Here is a 25,517-nt window from a genome sequence, read left to right as displayed (position 1 = left end):
ACAGCTATGAAATTGGTAAGGTGCAGCAGAGTATATAATGACCTCTGGAGAGCAATTACCCCAGTTATAAAAGTATGTCCTTGCTGAGTGCATTTCCAGTCTGCTTTCATCTTACTGCGTACATCCTTTGCATTCAATTTAAGAGCATTAAGGCTCATTGCTTTTCATTTGGAAAGGTCTTGTTGTAAGAGAAACATACACGTTAAAACAATGCACACAGTTCAGTGACAACTTATTAAGTCAGCCTACTCAGACTGCCTCCCTTGTTAAAAACACTCGATGGACACAATTTTTTTTTCTCTCTTTAATAGTATATAGGTGATGTGAAGATTTTGCTGGCTCAGGGACAGAAAGACATATGAGGTTACAGCAGGAAATGTGAGGTTATAGGATGGGTTATGAGAGGCCGTGCTCTACTGCCCTCTCTCCCCACAGTTCATAAGAAAGGTTAAAAAGTGCACCATATATTGCCCATACAAGATTAGTGTGCAGAGATGTCACCATGACACCTATTTTATTTAGCTCCCCCTCACTGTACACACAGCAGTCTTGCTGTCATGTTTTTGTACAGTACACCCATACCCATATCCTGTTTTCCCAACCCCTCTTTATTGCCCTGATTGCTTTCACTCTTACATTTCCCTTGCTATCTAATATCCTCATTATTCCACCTTTCAACTCTGCTCCTTCTTCCCCTTTTTTGGCACATATGGTAACACAGTCTGGGTGCTCTTGTCACACACTGTCTGGGTACTGCAGTTCCTTGTGCCCCTTCGGACCCCAGAGATTCCCCCTTTGTTGCTCCGTATGGTAGCACAAGGGACAGATGCTCTTGGAGGGTCCCGAGGGGTCTCCTGGCTATAAGGGGGATCTTCGCTGTCATCACAGCAGAGTGCATGGTATAGAACTTTGTCACTGAACCTCACCCGGTCCCTGGAACCAGGTGTCCTTGCTGGAAGAGGTTTCTGCGGTGGCACAGGAGTTTCTTCACTTGACGAATCTGGCCCATTGGGTGTGGCTCCTCCATTAAGAAGCCTGAAGTCAGGGGGGCGGTCTGAGCCATCTCCGGAGTCTGAAGGTGTGGAGGCTTCTAGAAAAGAACAGAACTCCCAGCTGTCTGAACTCAGGAAATCCAGGGGTCCCAGGTCACAGAGAGGTCCTCCCTTTTCACTGCTGGATGTGCTACTAACAGTTCCTGGAGTCCAGTCATCAGTGTCTAGTTCAAACTCAAAGTCCGAGGTAAGTCTGTCTATCTGCTCCACCACCTAAAATATACATACAGAGGGTTAGTTGTTCCTATCACAGCAAGTTAATTACAACATTTCTTTGGCTGTGTGGCACCAGACTACAACGAACATCACTAGGTTATTGGAGAATGTAAGTATGTTACTGGGTGGGCTACACTTAGGGGGTGGGAGAATTTAAAGGACAACTTCACTTAAAGTTGTCTTTAGGATACACTAAAGAGCAATTAAGGTATGTTATTGACATATGATAATTGACTAATGCCAGCCATAAATGGTTGGAATCTCAGCCGGTTCAGAAGGATTTATTAAAATTAGTGTGTATGTTCCTGTAACAGCCAGGTCCTTTTATGTAATTTCCTAACCTGTCCTAGAAAAATAACAGCAGGGTTCTGCCTTGTTAAATTCGGCATCAAAGATACTTTCTTTCCCCTGACTGTACAAGCCTAATTTTAGACAATGTAAACATAGGCAATGTAAACATAAATAGTATATATACACACACATTTCAACAGGAAAAAGATTTTTATAATTTGAGTAAGAAATGGTGTCTGTGTAACCCAGAATAAACAGTATTGTTGTTCTTGCATCTGATCCTGATCTTTAAATATCAGAAATATCATTTCCATGGAAACATGCCATCTGTGTAAGCTCAATGTTCAAACCAACTCCTCCCTATCATGTCAATGAAACTAAATCACAGTTGCATGCTAGTAGCCTATAATAAGGAAGATGAAGGCTCTGGAATAAAACAGTTATTGTAGCTTATTAGGGCACAATGTTTCTATGAAGGGTAAGCCTTGAGAGTTATGTGGATTTAATGTATATGCCAAAGCAAGATTTAAATATATATATATATATACATACATACACACTGCGCAGAAAAATTAAAATTAAAGGAACACTTTGCAAACACATCAGATCTCAATGGGGAAAAATCTCATGCTGGATATCTATACTGATATGGACTGGATAATGTGTTAGCAATGTAAGGATGCCCCAACGTTTGATGGAAATGAAAATTATCAACCTACAGAGGACTAAATTCAAAGACACCCCAAAGTTCAAAGTGAAAAAATGATGCAGCAGGTTAATCCATTTTGCTGAAATTTCATTGAAGCAACTCAAAATGGTACTCAGTAGTTTGTATGGCCCCCCACATGCTTGTATGCATGCCTGACAATGTCGGGACATACTCCTAATGCAACACAGATAGTGTTCTGGGGTATTTCCTGCCAGATCTGGACCAGGATGTCACTGAGCTCCTGGACAGTCTGAAGCAGGGGCGGACTGACCATTTGAGCACTAGGGCACTGCCGAGGGCCCAGGGTCAGTAGGGGGCCCCATGAAATGCCCCTGGCACCTTTTATAGGCTTTTTTGGGTGTGCTTTGAGTGTGGGCAAGGACACAGGAGCCCCATGATCCCCTATTGCCTGGGGGCCCCATGAGTTGTCACTCCGCCCCTGGTCTGAAGTGTAACCTGGCGCTTCGGATGGACTGAAACATGATATCGCAAAGGTGTTCTATTGGATTTAGGTCAGGCGAGCGTGGGCGCCATTCAGTTGTATCAATTCCTTCATCCTCCAGGAACTGCCTGCATACTCACGCCACATGAGGACGGACATTGTTGTGCACCAGGAGAAACCCAGGACCCACTGCACCAGCATAGTCTAACAATGGGTCCAAGGATTTCATCCCGATACCTATTGGCAGTCTGGGTGCCATTGTCTAGCCTGTAGAGGTCTGTGTGTCCCTCCATGGATATGCTTCCCCAGACCATCACTGACCCATCACCAAAATGGTCATGCTGAAGGATGTTACAGGCAGCATAATGTTCTCCACTGCTTCTCCAGAGCCTTTCACGTCTGTCACATGTGCTCAGGGTGAACCTGTTCTCATCTGTGAAAAGCACAGGACACCAGTGGTGGACCTGCCAATTCTGGTGTTCAATGGCAAATGCCAATCAAGCTCTATGGTGCCAGGCAGTGAGCACAGGGCCCACTAGAGGACATCGTGCCCTCAGGCCATCCTCATGAAGTCTGTTTCTGACTGTTTGGTCAGAGACATTCACACCAGTGGCCTGCTGAAGGTTATTTTGTAGGGCTCTGGCAGTGCTCTTCCTGTTCCTCCTTGCACAAAGGAGCATATACTGGTCCTGCTGATGGGTTAGGGACCTGTGTGGATGGCTGCGTGACACATGCCCACTTCTCTCATGTTCATGCATGAGACTGCTAATTAGTCTGTCAGTCACAGAAGAGGGGGTTTGGCGGCACCATTTTGTCATGGTGTCAGGTTTCTTTCACTGTAGGAAAGACTTCTGCTGCTGTGCAGTGTGAGGTAGACTGATCATTTAAATTTTTATTTTTTTGGGGGGTTTACAGTCACTTTAATGTTTAAGTTAAAGTCTGCAGGCTTAGAAAATTCAGTTTGTAAATGGATAAAAAAATGGCTAAAAGACCGTATTCAGAGAGCAGTGAATAATAATTCAAATTGTAAATGCTCTAAGTTTATTAGTGCTGGGACCCCTACTTTTTTACCTATTTATAAATTATATAGGGTCTGGGATTAAACGTATTATTTTCGTGTTTGCAGATGACACCAAGCTATGCAGTGGAATTAAGTCCTTACAGGACGTCTCCAGCTTACAAGCTAACCTCAGTTCACTAATTAATTGGGCAATATTGTGGCAATATGAGGTTTAATGTTGATAAATATAAGGTTATACACTGGGAGGCTACAAATGTATGCATTATACACTCTAGGAGGAGAACAGCTGGAGGAGTCAGAGGTGGAGAAGCATCTTCTGTTCTGGTAGATCATAAACTTAATAATAGCATGCAATGCCAAGTTACAGTTTTCTAAACCTAGCTAAATATTTTCTTGTATTAAGAGGTATAGGATCCAAAGAGAGAGATATCATATTACCCCTGTACAAATCATTAGTAATACCTCATCTGAAATATGCAGTTCAGTTTTGGGCACCAGTTCACAAAAAAGATATTGGAGAACTGGAGAACAGTGCAGAGAAGGACAACCAAACTGATAAGATAACTGAGATCAGCTGCGAGGAAAGATTAGCTGAACTGCATTTATTTTCTCCTGAGAAGACGCTATTAAGGGGGAATATGATCACCATATAATTATATAGGTGGCTCATATAGTGAACTTGGTGTAGAGTTATTCACTTTAAGGTCATTACAGAGGACAAGGGGGCACTCTTTATATCTGCAGGAAAAGAGATTTAACCTTCACATATGGAAAGGCTTCTTCACAGTAAGAGCTGTGAAAATGTAGAATAGACTCCCTCAAGAACTAGTTCTGGACAGCTCAGTAGGCTGCTTTAAAAAAAAAAGAGCTGGATCTAGTTCTAAATGCACAAAATATAACTGGATACTAACATTCACAGGCAATAACACCAGTGGTAGTTGATCCAGGGAATATCTGATTGCCTCCTGGGAGACCAGACAGGAACTTTTTCCCCTGCTGAAGTGAAGTAGATCATGTGTTATTGTTTTTTTTTTTTGCCTTCCTCTGGATCAACTGTTGGTATAAGATTGTGTATTGGAGGTTTTCTATTAGTTTGTTTTTTTTCTATAGGTTGAAATAGTTGGTCTTCTTTCAACCTAACTATGTAACTATTTACAGTAAAAACAAGATGGGTTCTTAAGATAATACTGGTAGTTTGTAGAGGACACAGTTCAAGATCAACTAGTACTTTTTGCACCAGACATAATACTTCCAGTGGTGTATTGAAAAGACCAATAGGTAGTGAATAGGAAAAGTGGAATATAAGGTTAAAAACAATTATTGTTAAACATGCTGCCTCCCCCTCCTCCTACCTATGTTGCATAACCCATATAAAAAACAGCAGTGTAAATATACTTTTTCCACTCTGGTCCAGTCATGTGATCTACTACCTCTGGCTCACCTGTGTCAAAGAGCATCTACTGCAGGGAAGAAGAGGAAGCGCCAACAATGGATGGGCAATGGGGGCCTGTGGTTGACATCACAGCCCTGGGAATTCACAGCCATTGACCAGCGCTCCCTTACTGCTGGATCATTTGACCTGACCAGAATTAAAAACAGTATTTACACTGCTTATTTTTTTATACAGCCCAAGCAAGATAAGTAGGAGGAGGGAGAGGCAGCATTTTTAAGAATTGTTTTTAGCCTTTACTACCACTTTATTTTCTTAGTATACACTTTGTGGCCTTTTCAGTTTAACAATAAAAAAACTAAAATGAAGGAAAAAAAAATAAGTGATGATTCAGATATATTTGTGTAGTAAAAAAGATGGTTACTCACTTAGGGTTTGTTTAGGCATGCATAGCACCAAGTGACACTAACGTTGAGGGCAGTATGTGCCCAAGGAGGAAAGCTCGGGACGCAAAAGAAGTCTGTGCTTCAGGCATTCATCCCCGGGCACAAACTGCCCCAAATATGCTAGAATCATCTTTTTAATTTTTTTTTTACTAGTTAACCCCTTTAAAAGCTGATGTCATTAAATAAAAAAAACCCAGCCATTAAATTGTGCGTATCGACTGACTGCTCACAGAGTGATCATCATAAAAAAATTAGTTTAAAATAATGAAGAAAGTCAAAATCCTCCAGGTGGCTTAAATTTCATCCTAATATTCAGTAGCTTTACCATGGAATGCAAATAAAACAGGTTTTTGTTTAAAATGTTTTCATTGTTTTAACTAGGATTTAAACATTTTCCAATTGAATGCAGTTGGAAAAATGTGTAGTTCTTGGGTCAAAGCTGTATCATGACTAGTCAGTTATGAGACCTTCTGATATGGATTTTTTTATGTCTATTTAGGACAGTGACTGTCAACTTATTAGCTATAGAGGGCCTCAAATGTTGGCCCCTGACATCACCAAAGGGCAGCATATAATGTTCAATATATACAATGCTTAAGAGGACTGTCAGGAACATGAGACCTAATAGAGGAAATGTGGATGAAAGTGTGTGGACATACTACTTTTGTGGCTGAGGATATGCTTCAGAAGGCAATATGAAACTAGGAAAACGTTACATGAGGCTAGTAGAGATCAATGCTATTACCCTAATTAATGTTCCCACTACATTAGACTGCTGAGGTCCGAGGGTCGCACACTATATACCAGGTTGGGCACCAAGGATTTATGAAGTATATTGCCAGTATACTGTATATCCATCTGGCATACTGTAAGTCCTGCTATTTGGTTGCTATTTGTTATTTTCTATGCCCTGTTAGTTAACTAGAGACCGGTGAAATTTATCAGGAAATATGTTGTTTCTGGACTACCTGTAAAATTTAAGGACTCACCAGTTCTAACTTTGTTGAAGGCATATTATACCAGCTGCTAGGAGGGATTCTGTGTCTCTGCATAGTACTAAAGACATCAGGTATCTCAACCATTACCTTTCTTACCGACTTCCAATATTGCTGGTACTAAAGACTTACTAGAAATAATGGTAAGTAACCTACTGTGATATAAAAGAATTTAATTAAAGCCGAACCCCAGGCAGATATAATCACCAATTAATTCAGTTATACGTTTGCTAAAAAGAATCCATAAAATATATTTTAAAGTTCAACTCCAGAACACATGAATATGATCCCTTAGGTAAATTGCTTGTTTAGTCTAGGGGAGAGAGAAAGCACTTTTACCTTGCCCGATTCTCCGCTCCCCTGGCAGGCTCCAGCACCCCACGCTCCAGCAGTGTACCAACCCCTGGTGTCATCATGTTTGACGCAGAGCTATGGACCCTGCAGTGGTCTTGATGTCAGCACCTTAGACCGTTGGAGTGTGGGGGAGAAGATGCTGCGGGGACAGGAGTGGAAGATTAGATAAGGTAATTTACTTTAACAAGTCCCCTAGACCTAAAGAAGCACGTTTCCCAGAAAGATCATTTCAAGTTTCCCAGAGCTAGGTTTTAAATGCAATTTATGTAAATAAATTACCTTATCTAGGCATCCACTTCCTATAATTCTTTATACAGCAGCACATAGACTGGGAGAGGGAGAGGCAGCACTAGAAACTAACATGGTGTGCGTGGGAAGAACAGATAGATGATCCCTTCGAAGCCGGCCATATATGTATAAAAATTTTGGCTGGTTCAACAAGGACCGGACGAATTTTGATCCATGTATGGGCAGGCTGAATGTACCTAAGTCAATCCATAAATCGACTTGGTTACAATCAGCCTGTCAGAATTCTCTGCATGCGATTATTGCCAGCAGCTATAGCCACTAGCAGTAATCGTATTCTGCCAGCCACGAAGGCTCTCGCACCACACCGCTGGCAGAATACAATAATGCTACTGAAGGGATTCCTTCATCAATGCCGACTAAGTTGATGGGGGAAACAAGATTTTTTTTCTTTCCTTCCAACCGTGGTGAAAAGAAAGAAAGTTGCACCATCTATGGGCTGCCTTAAGCTGGGTACACACAGTCCAAATATCAACCAGTTCAGCAGGAACCAGTCAACATTCGGGCCGTGTGTTTAGCTGACCTTCCAACAGAAGCCAGTCTAAGGACCAGGTTTTTTTAAAGGGTTAGCCATTGGCTGCAAGTGCTGATTACTGTGTTCTGGGGGGGAATTCTGTCAGAACACAAAGGCACAGCTTGGGGGGAGAGATTGCTGCACTAACATCGCCTAGTTAGTATGGTGATGTCTCAGTTTTTTTCCCATTCAGCCCACTGTGTTGAACAAAAAAAAACTCAATGTGTGTACCAGGCTTTAGTCATCTGGGGCAGCACAGTGGCTAAATGGTTAGCACTTTCACCTGGCAGTACTAAGGTCGCTGGTTCGAATCACAACCCCAGCACTACCTGCCTGGAGTTTGCATGTTCTCCCTGTGACTGCATGGGTTTCCTCTGGGTACTCCAGTTTCCTCCCACACTCCAAAGACATGCTGGTAGGTTAATTGACTCCTGTCTAAATAGGCCCTAGTATGTATATGTATGAGTGTGAGTTAGGGAATGTACAATATATGTATGTAAAGCGCTGCGTAAATTGACGGCGCTATATAAATACCTGAAATAAATAAATCTGCTCTACTTTATTGTCCAGTTACAGGCCTGGGGTGGGAAGGTGACCTGGCTGTATTGCATAACTGCAATAGGGTATATTCAGTACACCAGCCAGGCTGCACAGTGTGAATTTCAGGTCTGGCTGGGATGATAGGCCAAACTTGCTGTATTTAGGGCCTGCTTTAATTCATTTCTCCGTTTCAAGATTCTCTGTATTTCATGAAAAAAACTCTCCTTTGTCTCATTCGTTGGCCTGAAAAAAAGAGCTCTAAATATAAAGCAGACAGGAGATCATTCACCTGTTCCTCTTTTTCAACGTCAGTTTAAGAGATGGTAGGCCAAAGCTGCTACTGTACTTGGGGCCTGCCTTCATCCATTTCTGAGTCACAGGATTCTCAGCATTTCAAGAAACATAAAAATATCTTCCACAATGTTCTTCTTATCGGTCTGGGAAACAGCTCTAAAAGCTTAGGAGATCATATATCTTTTCCTCTTTTTCAATGTTATTTAAAAGGATGGGAGGCCAAAGCTGCCACAGTGTCTAGGGCCTGCCTTAATCTGTTTCTGAGTCACAAAACTCTCTATATTTCAAGAAATATTTGTTGGTTTTAAAAATAGCTCCAAAACAGCCATCATTTAGCCTCCAATAATTAATTTTATTATTAGTTTTTACATTGTACTAAAATTATCAACACAAGGGGTGGAACTTGTATGACACACAACAGACACACTTGTCACTTGTCTGGTGTGTCTAGGACAGCCTGGTGTTTAAATCTCTTCTTGGCCACCAGTTTGGGGAAATCTCCCAAGCATAACACAGGTAGCAATAAGAACCTGAGGTTCTAAAGGTTCTAATCTTTCCTTGCCATGTTAAAAAATACTTTTATTGCTGGTTCCCTATTGCAAGATTTTCCCTTTCTGTTGCAGGGACATGGTAGGAACCTCAGTAGGAACCTAGTGGAATAGGGATGTAGACAGCAACACAAGCCAAACAGAAGTTCTAACTATTCCCACCTTATCTAGCTGGCTTGCCATTTTAATTCTTGCAGATCCTAAGTGCTCTTCAGTTCCAAAGAATGGAGTTCTGGCATCCAGAACTGTAGTTTGCTGGGTAAAGCAGATGTGCCTGTACAGAAATAGTTTCACGAAGATAATATATATCATAAAAAAGTTATATTAATGATTTATTGTGCTTTCCTTTTGCAATGCTATGGGGATCATAGGTAAGCAGAGAATTGTTCAGACAGTAGATATTGCACAAATTTAACTATTGCACCATAAGGTACTATAATGAGAAAATCTGAAACAGCAAGTTTATAATGAATAGCAAACTGTGGGGAATAAAAGTACAAATACATTTTATTTTTGCTGCATGCAAAGTTCTGAATGCTGAGCAAAGCTTTGTGGTGTAAACGTGTTTATTGAGATTGATTACAGTCACTCACCTCTCTCAGCTCTTTGGCCACTTGCTTGAGATCCCGTAAAATTCCCTCTAGCTGACCAATGACTGCTCGTACTCTCCCTCGGATTCTTTCCCTCTCCCCAGCTCTTCCGCTCCGTCCCCCTTGCTCCGTGGTTTTCCCCACCCCCCGAGAGCACATGATTCAGAGAGAGGCCTCCAGCCTCCTCTACAGCTTCTCTCCTCTGGGGGGAGCTCTGCATCTTAACGTCTAAACCCCCTTTGGCCCTGCACCCCCTCCCTACACTCTGCCTCCCACTGTGCTCCCCAGCCCCCTCTTCAGGAGGGCTAAAAAATGGTATAAGGTCAGGCAGACACTACTTTTGAGGCTACAGGTACACTTTGGAAACAGTGTCTGGTCTAATAAGGAAGGCAGGGGCATGAAAGAAGATCTTTGATGGGAGAGTTTCAACATGCAGCACAACTTCAACAGGTAGGATGGCAGGTCATGAAGATCCAGACTGGAGAGATAGCCCCTGTGTAAAGAAAATAATGTAACAATTATGTATAGCTATCGAAAAAGGTGCAAAGGATAAGTTACTTTTATGGAATATTACAAGGGAGTTTCACTCTCCCTTTCAGATATTTAATACTGTACATGTTATACCATATAAAAGGTTAAAATGTTACTAAACCCCGGACTCTGCATTCACTATATCCGGTCTCCCACAAAACACGGAAATGCAATTATTTTAGTAAATATAAACTGCTAAATACCTTTTTCAATTAGCAGTATATAGCAGTCTTGTGACTTCTATCAGTGTCCAGCCGAGCACTGGTTAATCTTGTAGGAGGAGTTTTCATTCTCCTTTGATTGTCCTATGAGGCTGCATGACCCCTGACCCTCTGGACAGTGCTTGATTGGCCCTGTGCCAATCACATGCACCCTCCCCCCCCAAAAAAAACTCTAGCAATACACACCAAACTGATTATGTGCTGCTTGCCACCAAGGCTCTGTTCCATCAGAAGATGAATTGGAGACAGTAGAAGAGGGAGGATCAGAGAAGACAGGATGAAACTTCCTTTTTAAATAATGCAGAGGATTAACCCCTTAGGTTCCACAGAGAGCATAACAAGCATGCTTTACTGCATATACAGACTGAGTTTATTGTTGTGGGTTTAGTAACACTTTAAAGTTAACCTGTGCCCAAACTGTGCATAGTAAAATAACATTTTCCAAACAAACAGTAAAAGCATTTTAAAACAAGGTTTTCATTTACCTCTGAAGCTATATGCATTGTGGGGAAATGTATCTTACATTTTACTGCTGTGGGTTTAGTAACACTTTACAGGAGGAGAGTACACAAACACCCAGCAAATTCTTCTTTGAGTTTAATGTCCTTGCTTCAATGAAATTATATTTCCCAAGTGTATAGAAATAAATAAATAGTTTAAGGCCCCCCACCCAGCCTTCCCTTCAGTCTTGCAAAGTTGTACAGGCTCGTCACGTGTACTGAAATGACTTGCTCTGCTGATTGCACTGCACACTGAACTTCAAATTCTCACAGTGTGCATTAAAAGTTTCAGCAAGTCAAATAGAGCCTGCTTCCTTGCCTGGCTGAAGGACATCCAGCATCATCTAGAACTTTCTTCCCCAACTTTACTTTCCCTGGCCTACCCTTTGTTTGGATTTCAGTTCTTTCAGTCATGGAGGTTCAGCATCACATGTGGGCAGGGCTGCTGTTAGAAATTATGGGACCCTGCACAGCCTAGGCCAGTATTTCTCAACCTTTTTTTTAGTCAAGGCACCCTTTAAAATTATGGACAGTCCCGAGGCACCCTTTAAAATTATGGACAGTCCCTCGGTACCCTTTAAAATTATGGAGAGTCTTGAGGCACCCCATTCTAAAATGTGAAAAATTATTCTAATAGTTTTATATAATGCAGCAACATCCACACATGTAAGACACCCAACATTAGAGGTGATTTATTCTTTCAAATCAAATACACTTCTGCACATTGGTACTGACTAGTATTCCAATGTTTCTCTTCTCCCTCAGTTTTTCTCCATCACTGAGCTAATGTACTGACAGAGAGAGGCAGGCGAAGATCAAACTAGGATGCTGTGCAGGCGGCTGACAACCTCTTTATCAACTGATGATGTTATTGGCTGCCAGGACTCTTGCGGCTAGAAAGTCGTAATGGTTCACTATGAAAACCTGTGGCTTTGTGTAACTAAAAGGCAGGCTTGTTCCACCCACTGGCTTGTATACAAGTTTTGGGCAATTTGTGGACATTTTGCCAAGGCACCGCTGAAGAAACCTCAAGGCACCCTGGTTGAGAAAGGCTGGCCTAGGCTACAGTCCCCTTTCCATATTATATGTGTTTTTGTAATGCATTTTGGCATTGCCACAAAGCAGGTTACATGCATTGGTGCAATATGGTGCCATTCATTCTGAATAGCACCCCAACACATCTTGTAATAGATGTGTCAAAAAATATTGCTCACACCATTCTCTGACAGAACAACAGGTGTGCAAAGGTGTTATTCAGAATGAATGCCACCACAACGCACCAACATATGTATCGTGTGTTGCCACAATGCCATAGTGTAAACAGGCACTAAATGTCAGTACAGACATCTGCATGGATGACAGGAGGTGACCCCAGTACATGTTAGGTCCAGGTCAACCAATCAGGGAAGCCAGGAGGTGCTTGTAAGGAATGACATAGTTGCTCCCCAAATAAGAGAGATGACATAGTTACTCCACAACAAAGAGTAATGTTATCACTGGCACCCAAATATGAGAGAAAACATCAGTGCAACACTGGGTATGTAGTAGGGAGGACAGGAGGTGATCCCATTACATTTCCAAAGCCCAAGCCTAGGACTCTCCTTCATCAATTGGGGGGACCACACTTACATCTCTGGCCAAAAAGGCTCCACTATGCTGGTCCCAGCCACCCTGTGCAGCTCACAGAAAAATTGTGAGCTGCTGGGTGAGAGCAGGGGCAGGGCTCTCACGGTGTTCCCAACCAATTACTGTGGCTCCCTCCCTCCACCCACAGCATAATAAACAAATCAAGCCGCCAACAAGATTGTTACTGGAGGGTCACAAAGGAATGCTGCAGATCCACCTAAGGCTTCTTTCACAGAGGCCTACTTTCGAGGTCTATGTTGTGCCTGCACAGATTCACAGGTGTTCCATACATCCACATGCAGCAGTCCCATTCATGTCATTCATTCATTTGTGTCAATTGGGATGCTTCAGCTCCACAGACATAGCTGCTGCTCCCAAATTTCACCTGTGTGGGTGCAGGCGCATGCGGGTGGACGTCCCCAAACCCACACTGTCTGCATTCGGGAACACACACCCGCACCCACACAGATGGCACACTGGCAGCATCGGCTGTGTCCGTGTAGGCACTGCATCTCAAATGACATGAATGGGACTGCCTGCATGCATGTGAACAAGGCCTAATTAATTGGATGTCACTGACCCTCCAGCACTCCAGCGACAGCCAAGGAGTTGGAAGGATGTGCAATATTCTGATGCGACCGTTTGACAGCTGCAGGAGAGGCGCCTGAGCTTAATGCTCTACACTGTGCAGGACTCTTCCTGCTTTCAAGGTAAACTTGGGCCCCCCAGCTGATCCAATGGGACTCAAGCCCAGTATGCTAGGGCTGGCTGTATCTTGCTGTTGGCACCCCTGCATGTGGTTATCACCTACAGCATTCTAAATGTAAATCCTGACTAAGAACTCCCACTCATCCAAACTGACATCCACCCATCAAAGAAGTTTGACATTTGCATAACTCTTCCCTATAGCCAGACTACTGCTTGCATCAAGACTGAGGGCTTTTACCCCTGGTTCACATATATGAGGCCATGCGGGACACGTTTTGCAGAGGCACTAGAGCCCATTCATTTGAATGGAATCCTGTGCCCCGTGACACGCTAGGAAGAAGTCCCTGCACTTGTTCTGAAATCGCAGCCCGCACGGGAACCTTGGTTCCCAGTACTGTTGCGTTTTTCAGTTCGGGCGGAGTACCATTAGAACTAATGGCACCCTCCCGCGGGTCCACATTTCTCTGTGCGGGTGGTGCGGCTGCACGGATTTTCATGTAGTTCTGTAGAGGTGTAGAGGCACCACCTGCACATATGTGAACCAGGGCTTAAGATGAGTACTGAGGCAACATACTATGTTGTTTTAGGAAGCTATATACAGCACCTTAATGACCCCTCTCGCTAGCTATGATTTGCCTGCATTGCATAGAGGAGCACTGACAGCCAGTGATGACCTCAATGGATCTATATTAAGGTATGTAAACAGAAAAATTTTATTTTTTAAAAAATTCCTTTTCACATTAATGAGATAGCAAAGTATGGACCAGGGAAGGCAAAAGATAAGCAGAATAAACTTCAGCTTTAATACAGAGCCACCAAATGATGTCCCGTTAGACAGCTGATACACAATGAAGTCACATGCTGTCAAAATTATTTATCTTTTCATCCTCACAGAACTGACACAGAAAAAGGCTCAGGGTCAAGAAGAACTGAAGTGAGTGGAATAAGTAAAAATAGGAGAAAATAAGCAGTTGAGTAGTGAATGACTCATATTTTGTGCTACAAGATAAATAATTTGGTTGGGTTTGGGTCGTTTAGTTCTACAAAACCATGATTTTACAGTCAAATTAATCCTAAATGCAGCAGTAAGACTATATTGTGCCTAATGATGGGTAGGGATAGTTGGATATACCAGCACAATCATACTGCTTTCTAAGCATTCTGGAAGCTATTTTTGTTACAGACATGCAATCTCTGGCAGCAAGTTTAATGATGAACTGGCCAAATTTGCTCAGTGGGGGGCCCCATCAGCACCCTCTCATCCAACATCTTTCAGTTGAAAAATAAAAGGTGCCAGGTAGAACATTGCCAGCCAAAAAGACCAATCAGATTCACAGTTCACACATTTTGACAGCTGGTGGTGCTGGCTGTCAGAATAAAATAGCCACAGTGATAGATTAATCTATCTGCATTATTTAGAAAAGATGGAGGAATCTGTTAGATCTTTTTCCTTATTTTTTATGGAAATAGATTTCCAGGCCTTTCGTCTGTGCAAGAATTTCACCATACAGCCAATGAGAGATGATAAGCATTATACGTATAGCTAACTGCTTCCCCTTCAGACCTGCAAATACACCTGTCCCTCTGCTTGGGGTCACATGACATTTCAGAGCCACAAATAAAGTCAGTGATGGAAGATTTCCTTAATTAGGCCATGTGACTGCAGGTCTAAACAAGGAGCAGTTCATTACATAATGCCCAGCATGTTCTGCTGACTGTAGATACCCCTCTGATTGAGGTTTGGATGGGAGAATATTTCAGCTAAGGGCCACCAGTTCAACATTTCTTATTTGTGCCCATAGAGTCCTTCTAGCCCTTTCTCCCATCAGGTTATTCCATCCCTGCCAACCAGTATGATTTTGGGAGGAAACCTGTGGGTGGGGACCCAGAGAGATCACTTGCTAGTGCTCCCAAAGGCAGCCTGAGGTTGCCATTTAATGCAAGGTTGGCGTTAATGCAGCACTCCCATGTATAAGCAATGCTTCTGCATAGAAAACATAATTCACTCCTTGTGGATTGTGGCACCGTTCTTTAACTCAATATGCTCTGTACAATTTGGATAACAGTTCCTCAATACACATATTACTCGTCCCTTTATATTGTGCAGCATTTTTCCGACAGTAACGCTGAGCTTGTACCGGACTCCACCAGCACATTTACCGGCCACCTCACTCCCAGTGACATTGATTTGTATGTTTCGCTTGAATACTAGGAAGCTGAACTCTTGTAAATATCCCATGCTTATTATCTCCCGAGGCCTCACTCCATCTTTGGTGATGTCAAGGCTGGGTTCTTAGGATGCCCCGTGCCGTGAGTTGTACCCAGTATTGGGGTTCTGATTACTAATGAAGGAGCCTGGGCACACAAGCTCCTTCACTAGCAGGGCCTCTTTCACCTTTGCCAAGTCACCACTTCCCAACTGGCTGGCTACGTATGCACTCGACACTAGTACTGTAGTCATTACTAATGGCAATATAGCATCCTTTGAATAGCTGCACTGCATGTTAGACATTTGTACTACATCTTCTCTATTTTGTTTTGTCCTCTTATTTGGCCTTGTTCTTTGTGATATGCCATAAATGCATTGCACCCCTTTAAGATTGTCTTCAAATAACTTCAGACCAGACCAATAAATGTTCTTTACTGAAATTGTTTAAATATAACAAATGAATAGTTCAACAGGATATCTTCAATACACATTCTTGTACACAATCTACTAAGTGCCCCTTAGTTAGTCTCCTTGTGCCCCTGAATGCCCCATGAGGTAGTCATACATTAATTAGGTGAGAAAGTCCTTTTAAGTCTTTAAATCTATACCTCTGGAACCCCAACTGGGTTCCCACAGGGGGCGAAAATTTCACATCTTTAGCAGCACTCTGTTCCTTGACCTGGAATCATGCCTCTGACCGTCTTACTAACTATGGTGCCCTGAAGATGTGGTTCCCTCCTTTTTTGTTTAACCCAGCAGGGGGCTGCACTTCATCAAAAAAGCCAGGGAAAACCTAGCCAGCAGTGTTAATTTATTACCTCTCAGGGAGTACCACCTCAGTAGGGCAAGCACAACTAAACAGTGCAATAGTCAAACACAGAAATCTCACCATAGACATCAACTGAAAGTAATAGATCCTTTTAAGAAAACAAACATGTAACATCAACCTGCTTACAAACCTAAGTGAGTATCTGAATGTAAAATACAGAAACTTCATGCAATAGGCTTCAATAGCAGGAACTGAACTTATGATTCCAACCCTGCAAGGCTAATATGCCTAAATACCTAGTTATCATGCTGCTAATTAGTTATGCAAGGTAAAATGTAAAACCAATCATTGAACTGCTATTTAACAAAAACTGCAAATGTTTTAAAATAAATCTGTCCATAGATAATTCATTGTTTTTTCATTCAGCCAGCGAGCTGAACAATAAAAAAAATAAAACAGATTCTTCCATTCAGAAAAATGAGGAAGATGGAGGAATTCCTACACGAGGACATTGTATTCTGACAGTGAGATTGGACACTGTCAGAAAACACTGATCATTGGCTGCAGCCAGGGCCACTGATAAGGGTGTACTAGTCCCCCTGTATATGGTCTGGGCCCCATAAGTTCAACCAGGGGACCCCAGGCAGCAGAAAAAAAGGGAACCTGGACAGGAAGGGCAGCATATACTGGTACCGATTCTCTGCAGTTCCCCACTGCAGCAGCTGAAACCTGGCTTCTCCTCCTCTCCCTTCCACTGCTTTCACCTGCTGCATGGAGGAACTACAGGTTATCAGTACTAGTAAATGCTGCTTCTCCTGTCCAGGTTCCTTTTCCTTCTTCTGCCTGGGCCCCCCAGTGTGCTCCCTTGGTTCTCCCATCAGTGCTGCTATCCCTCCTCTCCTTCCCGCCTGTTGTGGGGTATCATTTCAGTATAAAGAGCGGGGGAAGGGGCCAGTTAATTTATCATATTTACCAACCCCTTCCTTTTCTGAATGAACACAGTGATCATTCACTTTGTTCATTCATAACGGAAGCATAGTAAACTGTGTTTGTGATGCTTCAGTTTGTGAATGAACAGGAAGATCTGTACAGATTTATTCCTGTTCAGCTATTCAGTGCAGCTGAGGCTGCAGAGATAGAGATTTCTTTTTCTCAAAAATGAGGCATTAGATGTCTGTACGAAGCCCCATGGTTTCTAACAGTGGCTCTGGCTGCAGTCAATTGACTGCAGCCGCTGATTGATAAACGCTTTCCAACCTGTTCATTCAGTGAAAGTTGATCTAATGATAGACTAAAGATTAATAAGAAAGAAAAAAAAATGAAAGACTGCTGTTGAACAATGTTGGTCACATGCTGAATAAAATTCATCCAGTCCCTGTTGAACCAGCCGAATTTCGATCTATCTTTAGAAAGCTCACTAAATGTAACTTACAAAGAGATCTCTCTGATTCCTCACATGAGAGTTGAATGAGTCTGCTTCCTATAGTCTGTTATGTGCAATTTTGTCTTGGCTTGCATGTATCACCAATTACATTAAAAATTTCAAGGCAGATTTGAATGAAATTGGTGACTATTAAAACATCCAAGTACTGATGTTTTGATGAATCAGACATTCTGTATGTGAGAGACAGCAAAGAGCCTATTATGGGAGTGCTTGGAAATGTCTCCTTTGCATTACAAATGGGTGAGCACAATGGGTTCCAAAATTAGTTAAACAGCAACAAAAAGGTAATGAAGCATAACTGTCTAATGGATAAGGTCCTAGGTAGCTTGGCTGTGTGTTTCAAGAGCACCTGTGAAGGCACATATAAAATATGTAATTGGTATGTTTCACATGGACTTCAGTTTGTAAAGGAGCAGTGTGAACAGCAAGCTTTTAGAAAGCATTTGCAGACCTTTTAGCAAGCTTTGCTGAATCTTTTAAAGTATGATTAAGCTCCCGTTGGTAAATGCAGAACAAAGATCCTAATAGGAGTACTGATTGCCACTTTAAACAAGCAGCTAGCAGGCTTCAGCACTACTTGAAGCTTGCAGACACCTGCTAGCAGCCTATTTAAATGTGATACTAAAGGTTCCAATTAAAAAAAAACAAACATGTTATACTTACCTGCTCTGTGCAATGGTTTTGGCCCCATCCCCACTACCTCCTCACTTGCTGTGATTGATAGCAACAGGAACCAATGACTACCACTGTTGTATCTCAGCCAAGGAGGAGGGAGAGACCCAGGAGAGGACTTGGCTCAGGTAAGTATTATGGTGGGCTGAGAGGGGAGCTGCAGACAGAAGGTTTTTTACCTTTACACATAGAATGCATGAAGGTAAAAAGACTTTCAGCCCTTACAACCAATTTATTTAAAGTGAAAGCCAGCGCTCCCCTTAAAGGAGAAATACAGGCAAAGCATGTTTGGCTGTATTCCTGTGGATCAGAGGAGTGCAGTGCATTCTGCAATACTGTGACCTGTTTTCAGCTAACAGCGGGTTAAAGTCCTCTGTCGGCTGACATCACTCATATGGTCGGGATCCACCCGGGAGCCTGGACCAGCTTCTCTTTTAAGATCTGTGTACACCATTTTCAAACAAGAGCTGATGTGCACTTTAAAGGCTTAGTGAAAGCTGCTTGAGGCTTGCCGAAAGCTTTGCAAAAGCTGGCTGAAAGTTTCATAAAAGCTTGCTGTTCACACTGTTCCTATACAAGCTGATGCTCGAGTGAAACAGGCCATTGTGAATTGGTCATTTAAGGCAAATGGCAGTGTCTGCACATAGTCCACCCCTAGGTACAGTGTATATATACCAAGCCTTGGCTTCTTACCACTCTCCTCCCTGTAGCATTACTCCCTTTCTAGGCTCTGGTGTCAGCTTTTGCCAGAGCCTAGATAGGTGGATGATATAATCCCCCCCCCCCCCAGATACTTGATAGTGTTTGGACCTGGTGATTGGCTGCTCATGCCCAAGCACTGTCACACAGGGAGGGTCATGTGTTCCCCCATATCTGGAAGCCTGCTCCATTAGGAGGAGCTCCTGCAGGAAAGGGAGGTGACAATGGAGCATGGCTATATAAGTTCACATACCTGGTGCAGACACTATATTTTTTCCTTAAATAGGGTGAGTGATTGTGTCTCTCTAATGGTGAAAGCTCTGAAATTGGCATCCTTACTTTGGTTCACTTCTGAGAAGTTTGCAAAGTCAAAAGTTGTTCCAAGTTGTTCAGAGTGACTCAGTATGGAGTAAGGCTACGTTCACACCTATGCAGGTTGCATTTGAGTTGTTTCTGCATTGCGTTTTGCGTTGTGTTTTTGCACCTGCGTTTTTCAGGGTTTTGTTTTATTTTTTTAAATTTCTCTTGTTGCTAGGCAGATTTAAAAACGCAAAAATGCAACAGAAAAGCAGCAAAATCACACACAACTTTGTGCATTCAAAAAAGTCCCTCACCCTTTCTAAAAAGCACACTGGGTGAAAATGCAGAGATGTGAACATGTCCCATAGGAAATCATGTTAAATGGACTGTACCGCGTTTCTGCAAAATGCTGTGGAAAATGCTTAGGTGTGAAAATTAGTAACAATTAAAACCCCATAGCTTTTAAAACAGCAATGGCAGCTCACATATTTCTTTTCTCATAGGTTCTCTTTTAAGTTATCTGCTACAAGGCTTCAACTACTTCTGTCTGCCATTATAGTCATAGTGATGTGTGTGCAGCTAGTAGTAGTCAGTTACATTCTACTGGATTTATTTTGTAATGTTAAAAATATTTCCCCACTCATTCAAATAGTTTCCTGTTGAATAGCTACTTGAATGAATAGGGGAACATCTTCAAAATTACATACCAAATCTAGTTAAATTTGACTACTATTAGCTTTACCATGACTTGGATAGATGAAAACCGTCACAGATGATGTGTGTGTAAATGACCAGTACAGATTTCACATCTAAAATAACTATCTTTGACAGAATTATGGAAACCCTATTTTTTTCTCCATTTTTGCTTCTGTATCAAAATTTCTGGAGAAAAAGGGTAATGGCATATTCTTCTAAATTGTGGAGTTTCCTTCTCTAGTTAAAAAAATTCAGTTATTTGTAAATGAACGTTTGATTTTTAAATTTCTATGCAAAACATAACTTTGATATTAAAGTATGTAACCATATACTACAGAAGAGAGCATGTAGGCATATAGATATATCCAATACAAACAAATTCTGAGGTTTGGCCACACCATAGGCTCAGTTGGTCTGTGGGAGGGCAGAGCTAAAGTCTGGACAGGTATTGTTCCAAAGCACTTTCAAAGCAACCTTGAAACTTTGGCTATTATTGAAATTAAAGTTATGATACCTGTCCCCATGGGTATCAAAATACCAATTCTGATTAGGGTCTATAATGAATTATAGAGACATGAGACATTTGTATGTCTTCCAAGAACCTTTTATAATTGTGGTGCAAGTGTTGTAAGACCTTAGATAAATGCTGCACAAGTATATAGGTTCAAGAAAAGTAAAGAAGGAAATTAAAAAGAAATATTATGTATACTAGAGAGTAGTGTGCTTGAGGCTGGCCCAGTAAAGGCAGTGAAATGTGACAAGCTTGATCTCTATCCAAACCTTGGGGCTGCAAGTCCACCAAGAGTGCTACTTTTCCTAAATGTATACTGAAGAAACATGACTGTGAAGTTCAGATTTATTGGGCAGGATGGATAAGACCAACCCTCAAGGAATGGATTTGAAATGATCAGCATAGGATTTTAGAAAGATCCTAAAACTGGTACTGAGATTATTACATTCGCTTTAACTCACTATCTCCTACAATCCTCCCTATGGAGTGGGTTTTACTTTTGCATAGCATGCTGTGTATACTTTAATGAATGAATTCTGCCAGTTGTAGTTGTGCGTTAAACTCTCTAACGAGTAGTTGCCATAGACACAGTTATCATTAAAGTTAGTATATAAATACCAAACCTACCAAATTACCTTTAAAAAAATACTGACATCAGTACATTTCTGTGATTAGAGTCAATACCTAAAGAAACAGGACAGGTAATCTATGAAAGGAGTATTGGGACTAATTATTTTTGTGCTGTTAAAGCACATTTAAATGAAGCAGCAACAGGGTCTAAACAAGCCCACCAAATTATTTCAGGCCCCATTCTCCCCAAGAGATCTGAAATGACATTTAATTTATTGGTTTAAAAAGAATCATTATATGAACTAACTCCATAGTAGCCCACATGGGTTTGATGAGGTCCCACTGCAGTATCCTCCAACCCACTTCCATCAACAAGCTATATACTTATAAAGCATTTGACAATCCTGTTTATAATTCAGGTGCGTACCATTGTTAAATACAGCACTGCTGAATGAAGTACAGAGGATTTTGTTTGAAGCAAGGGCACCTTCCCTGGAGCCATCCTATAGCTGGCAGTGGGGTGAGTATAACTTATGGTGCCTGTAGTTACATAGTTCCATCCTACATAGGATGTTGATCCAATGTTAGGCACCAGAAAAAAACTACCAAAAACAATATACACATATTTTTAAAAAAAAGATGAAGCAAAACAAAGTTAGCTTGTCAACCAGGATTGAAAAAATGCAAATCTGTTTATAATAAATTGAAATTAACTGTATGTAAGAGCCCAACACCAACTGAAATATAATCATAATAATCATAGATATGTATCTTTATAACTTTATACCTGCTTGCTATTCTGTGGCTAGAACATTTGAAAATCCAATAATATATTTATATCATAAAGAGATTTGGAGAGCTATAATCATGATCTAAATAAATGGCGGAGCTGTTTTACAAAATTTAGGTCATTTGAAAATTGCATGCACTTGGCTTTGCAGGTTTGGTTAGGTCAGGTTCACCACAGCACAGCAGTACATTTTCATCATCTGTGAGGAGCTAGGGGGGTCTGTTATTATGGTAAGGTTCTACCAAATCCATACAGAGATACACATAGGTATCATTGTGAGCTATCTGGACCTGCATAGAATGCCATCCTGTGCCACCCCACACCTAGGTTCCCTCCATCTTCTACTATTGATTAATTTATTATAAGGTATACTACATGAATATATAAAGTAAACATCTCTGATTTTTATGTTGGACATTTCTGCCTTTTTAAAAACTGCCAACTGGAAGCTTGGCAAGTGTCAGGGTGACAGGCCAGCAATGTTTATTAAAGCTTATTGCATGGTAAATTATTATTCACACAATGCATTACATAGTACTAGATTCAAACTTTGATTAATAGCTCACAATGACAAATTTGGGTATCCCAGATTAAGGGCTCTGAATCTGACATCTGTTGAATAATATGGGCTTCGCACTATACAGTCTGTTTTGGAACAATGATATGAGATACTGGTTCATGTATGATACCACTTTTTATGTCAACTTCACTGACCGTGATTAGCAGGAGAAACTTTTTCTGTTAAGATCCCCACACATACATTTCACCCAGGTTCCAAATAACCTGAGGTCACTCATGGAGTTAATTATACCAGCAATGACACATTTTGATGCTGTTACTAATATATGAATATGTGAATCAACCAAACATGTTAAAAATTGTTAAGGTGACTGCTAGAGTCAAGAGTTAAAGATTCATGGGGCACATTCAAGGAACTTAGACAACAGAATATATTTAGCTCTTTGACTAAGATAAGAGATATCAAATTAGGGTTGTAGGGACTAATTGTCATTAGATAAGGAAATAATAGTGGACATTCATTATGGGAGGTATAATTCTGTTGTCTCTGTATAATTTGCACGTTGATTGGTAACTCCCATTGCCATACTAATATTTTATAACTGTCTAAATACTCTCGACTCTGCAAGATTTTCTCTTAAAGTGCTTAATTTGTCAAAATAATATATTTATTTTACTCTGAAGATTTTATTTTTGGCTACCATATCCATTTATCTTTGCATTACTATTTCTCTGAAGGAGGGTTTTAGTTAAGGTGCTTGGCTATTTATGTTATTTTATATGCTAGTTACAAAAGTAGGGAAGTTAATATGGAGAGATTACCTATGCAATATATTTATGAGGATATGAAGCTCAGGCTACATGTTCCAAACATCTGTTGGCCTTCTTCCACATCTATTTCCTTGTGTGTGCTTTTCCTCCTCATTCTGTTCCTCCTGTGTGCTCGAGATCTTTTCCCCGATCAACCACACTGCTTCTCCCTCCACCCCCATCCTCCATATCCCTCTCTTCCACACATCTTGCCAGGCGTCTTGATTATCAGATTGCTATCTCCTCTTACCTGCTAATATAGCTGGGTGGTCTGTCTTTGTTGTTGAATGGAGGTACGCTACAAAGTGTCCTTCCCTTCTTTAGTGTCCTGAGTCGAGCGTAAAATGACATCCAGGTAATCCCAGAAGCACAAGCTAATATAGCTTTCCTTTCCCTTCCCAGATGTTCCTCACTAGGCCACCAGAAGAACAGATGTTGTCTTTGTGTGTTCAGTTCCAGATAGCACACAGGAAAGGGCTGATTGTATAACTGGAAGGAGAGCGGCGAGAATGTGGTCCTCCAACCTATTTAGAGAAAGATAAATTATTGGTATTGTCCCCTCATTCCTGCTATTCCTGTAATCATTTTACTCAGTGCCCTTCTCTATTACCCTTCACCATTTTTCATATCCTAATGTTTTCGTTACATCTACTTGTGCTATTTCCATATCATTTTCCCTGCAATGTCTGCTTCCCACTAACCGTATATCATTTACCATCATCGGCCACATTCCATCAATCTCAACCCTATTACCACTGTTTCAGCTTACGAAGGTATAATATGGCTAACGTACGGCATACTTATATAACACTACAATGTAAATCATTTCTTATTTCCTCTGCTTTTATTCTATTATTTCAAGGCAATATATGTACATTCAACCCTCCCCTCCAATTATACATGTGTGGCCTCACTCCATTATCCCCATTTCAATAATGTGCATATTATTTCCATTTTCAGTACCCCTTGCACCCCCCTCTTTTTTTTTTTCTTTTTGCTGCCCCTCATATACCCCTCTTATCGCCCTCACCTTCCAGAAGGGATGATTGTCCCTTTATTCTGCATCTGCCTTTCTCCCTCCTGTGGAAGACAAGAGCAGACGCACAGCTCAGGCCTCATCTCTTCCTCTCTGGTGCTGATGCTGTAACACCGCTGATTCAGTGCTGGATGCTTCAGCTCTCTGCGACATGCCTCCTTCTCTATCCTTCTCTCCTTCACGATTTCCCCTGCTGGCCTGGTGGAGGAGGGGTCCCTCTCACTCTCCTCTTTCTCTCCCAGGGGATGCTATCGTTGCTATGTCTTTGGGTTCTCCCTTGTCAAACACAGAGACCAGAGCGTGTACCCCAGCTCAGCCAGCGAGAGGAGGGGGAGGGGGGAAATGATGGGGAAGGAGGGAGAGAAATACTGAACATTGTTTAATAGACATTTGCAGAGTATTACTCCTATGCAGAGTATTACTTCTATGCCTCTCAGCAGGTAGTCGCCTACTTTCTTACTTGTCCTGTACTAGGAATTGCAGGATTCTTATGCATATTAACTATTTCCCAGCCACACACACACACACATTATATGACAGGTCATGGCCCCAAAATCCATCCTCGCTATGGGCCTGTAAGCTGTGCTGCATTAACCCCTCCCCTGCTAGCGAACCGCAATGTTTCCTTAACTCTTTCTCCCATCAGCAGTCAGGCCATGTAGTGTGTTGTGCTAATTATCTTTCCAATACCTGCAGAATATTGCTTCATTACATGCTCCATTCTGAAAAAAAAAATAGAAATGCTGAATGAAGAAGTGATATACTACGTACGCTGATGGCTTTTTTCATGCTTCTCCTGTGCTTTGCTCTTTTGTTTTTAGCAATTGAAAGAAATTGGCAATTGCATTTGCACTGTTTCCCTCATATGTACATAATTTACAATAGCAATTGCGTAGTTCTAGCAAATTGCCAGATTTTGTGTGGGAAGTCCCAGAGCAACACTTTGTAAATCTTCCATATTGAAGACTCGTCTATTACGCTGTGATAAAAATGGCGAGTTTACTCTCCTCTTTATAAAAGTTGCAGAGTATGTCATATGCTTTATGATTATCCCAAAGCTGCAGCATGTTCAGCAAATCTCCCCAAGCTGGGCTATGATAGCTCTGGCTTATGACTGCATCATTCATCCTGAAGTTCTTTTGCTGCATCACATTTACAAATGTTGTTGTATAAATACTACAACATTACAGTATAAGAA

General features: G+C 41.5%; 1 protein-coding gene across 2 annotated transcripts; it reads right to left on the bottom strand.

Moving 5' to 3' along the window:
• Positions 1-161: 161 nt before the first annotated feature.
• Positions 162-24,668, bottom strand: INSYN1 (inhibitory synaptic factor 1). Of its 2 annotated transcripts, XM_089671383.1 has the most exons (4): positions 24,314-24,668; positions 23,534-23,807; positions 9,712-10,201; positions 162-1,265 (listed from the first exon to the last, which is right to left on the bottom strand). In XM_089671383.1, the coding sequence occupies exons 3-4, from the start codon at positions 9,865-9,867 to the stop codon at positions 675-677; spliced, it is 747 nt and encodes a 248-aa protein (XP_089527509.1). In that variant the 5' UTR covers positions 9,868-10,201; positions 23,534-23,807; positions 24,314-24,668; the 3' UTR covers positions 162-674. The 2 variants fall into 2 exon arrangements, with proteins under 2 accessions (XP_089527509.1, XP_089527510.1); XM_089671384.1 differs by lacking the exons at positions 23,534-23,807; positions 24,314-24,668 and adding an exon at positions 9,281-9,392 and having other exon boundaries at positions 9,712-9,831.
• Positions 24,669-25,517: the final 849 nt, after the last annotated feature.

The sequence above is a fragment of the Staurois parvus genome, unplaced genomic scaffold (assembly GCF_062004578.1).
Source record: "Staurois parvus isolate SC_StPar_1 unplaced genomic scaffold, SC_StPar_1.0 ptg000105l, whole genome shotgun sequence".
Taxonomy (NCBI): domain Eukaryota; kingdom Metazoa; phylum Chordata; class Amphibia; order Anura; family Ranidae; genus Staurois; species Staurois parvus.
Note: the sequence above shows the minus strand (reverse complement) of the source record. Positions and strands in the feature narration are given on the sequence as shown.

Bases quoted from the DNA above. Each gene is read 5' to 3' on its own strand.
- INSYN1 (XM_089671383.1), bottom strand. From the start codon at position 9,867: ATGTGCTCTCGGGGGGTGGGGAAAACCACGGAGCAAGGGGGACGGAGC. The intron at 1,266-9,711 runs GTGAGTGACTGT...TGTATATTTTAG, and splicing joins TGGCCAAAGAGCTGAGAGAG to GTGGTGGAGCAGATAGACAG.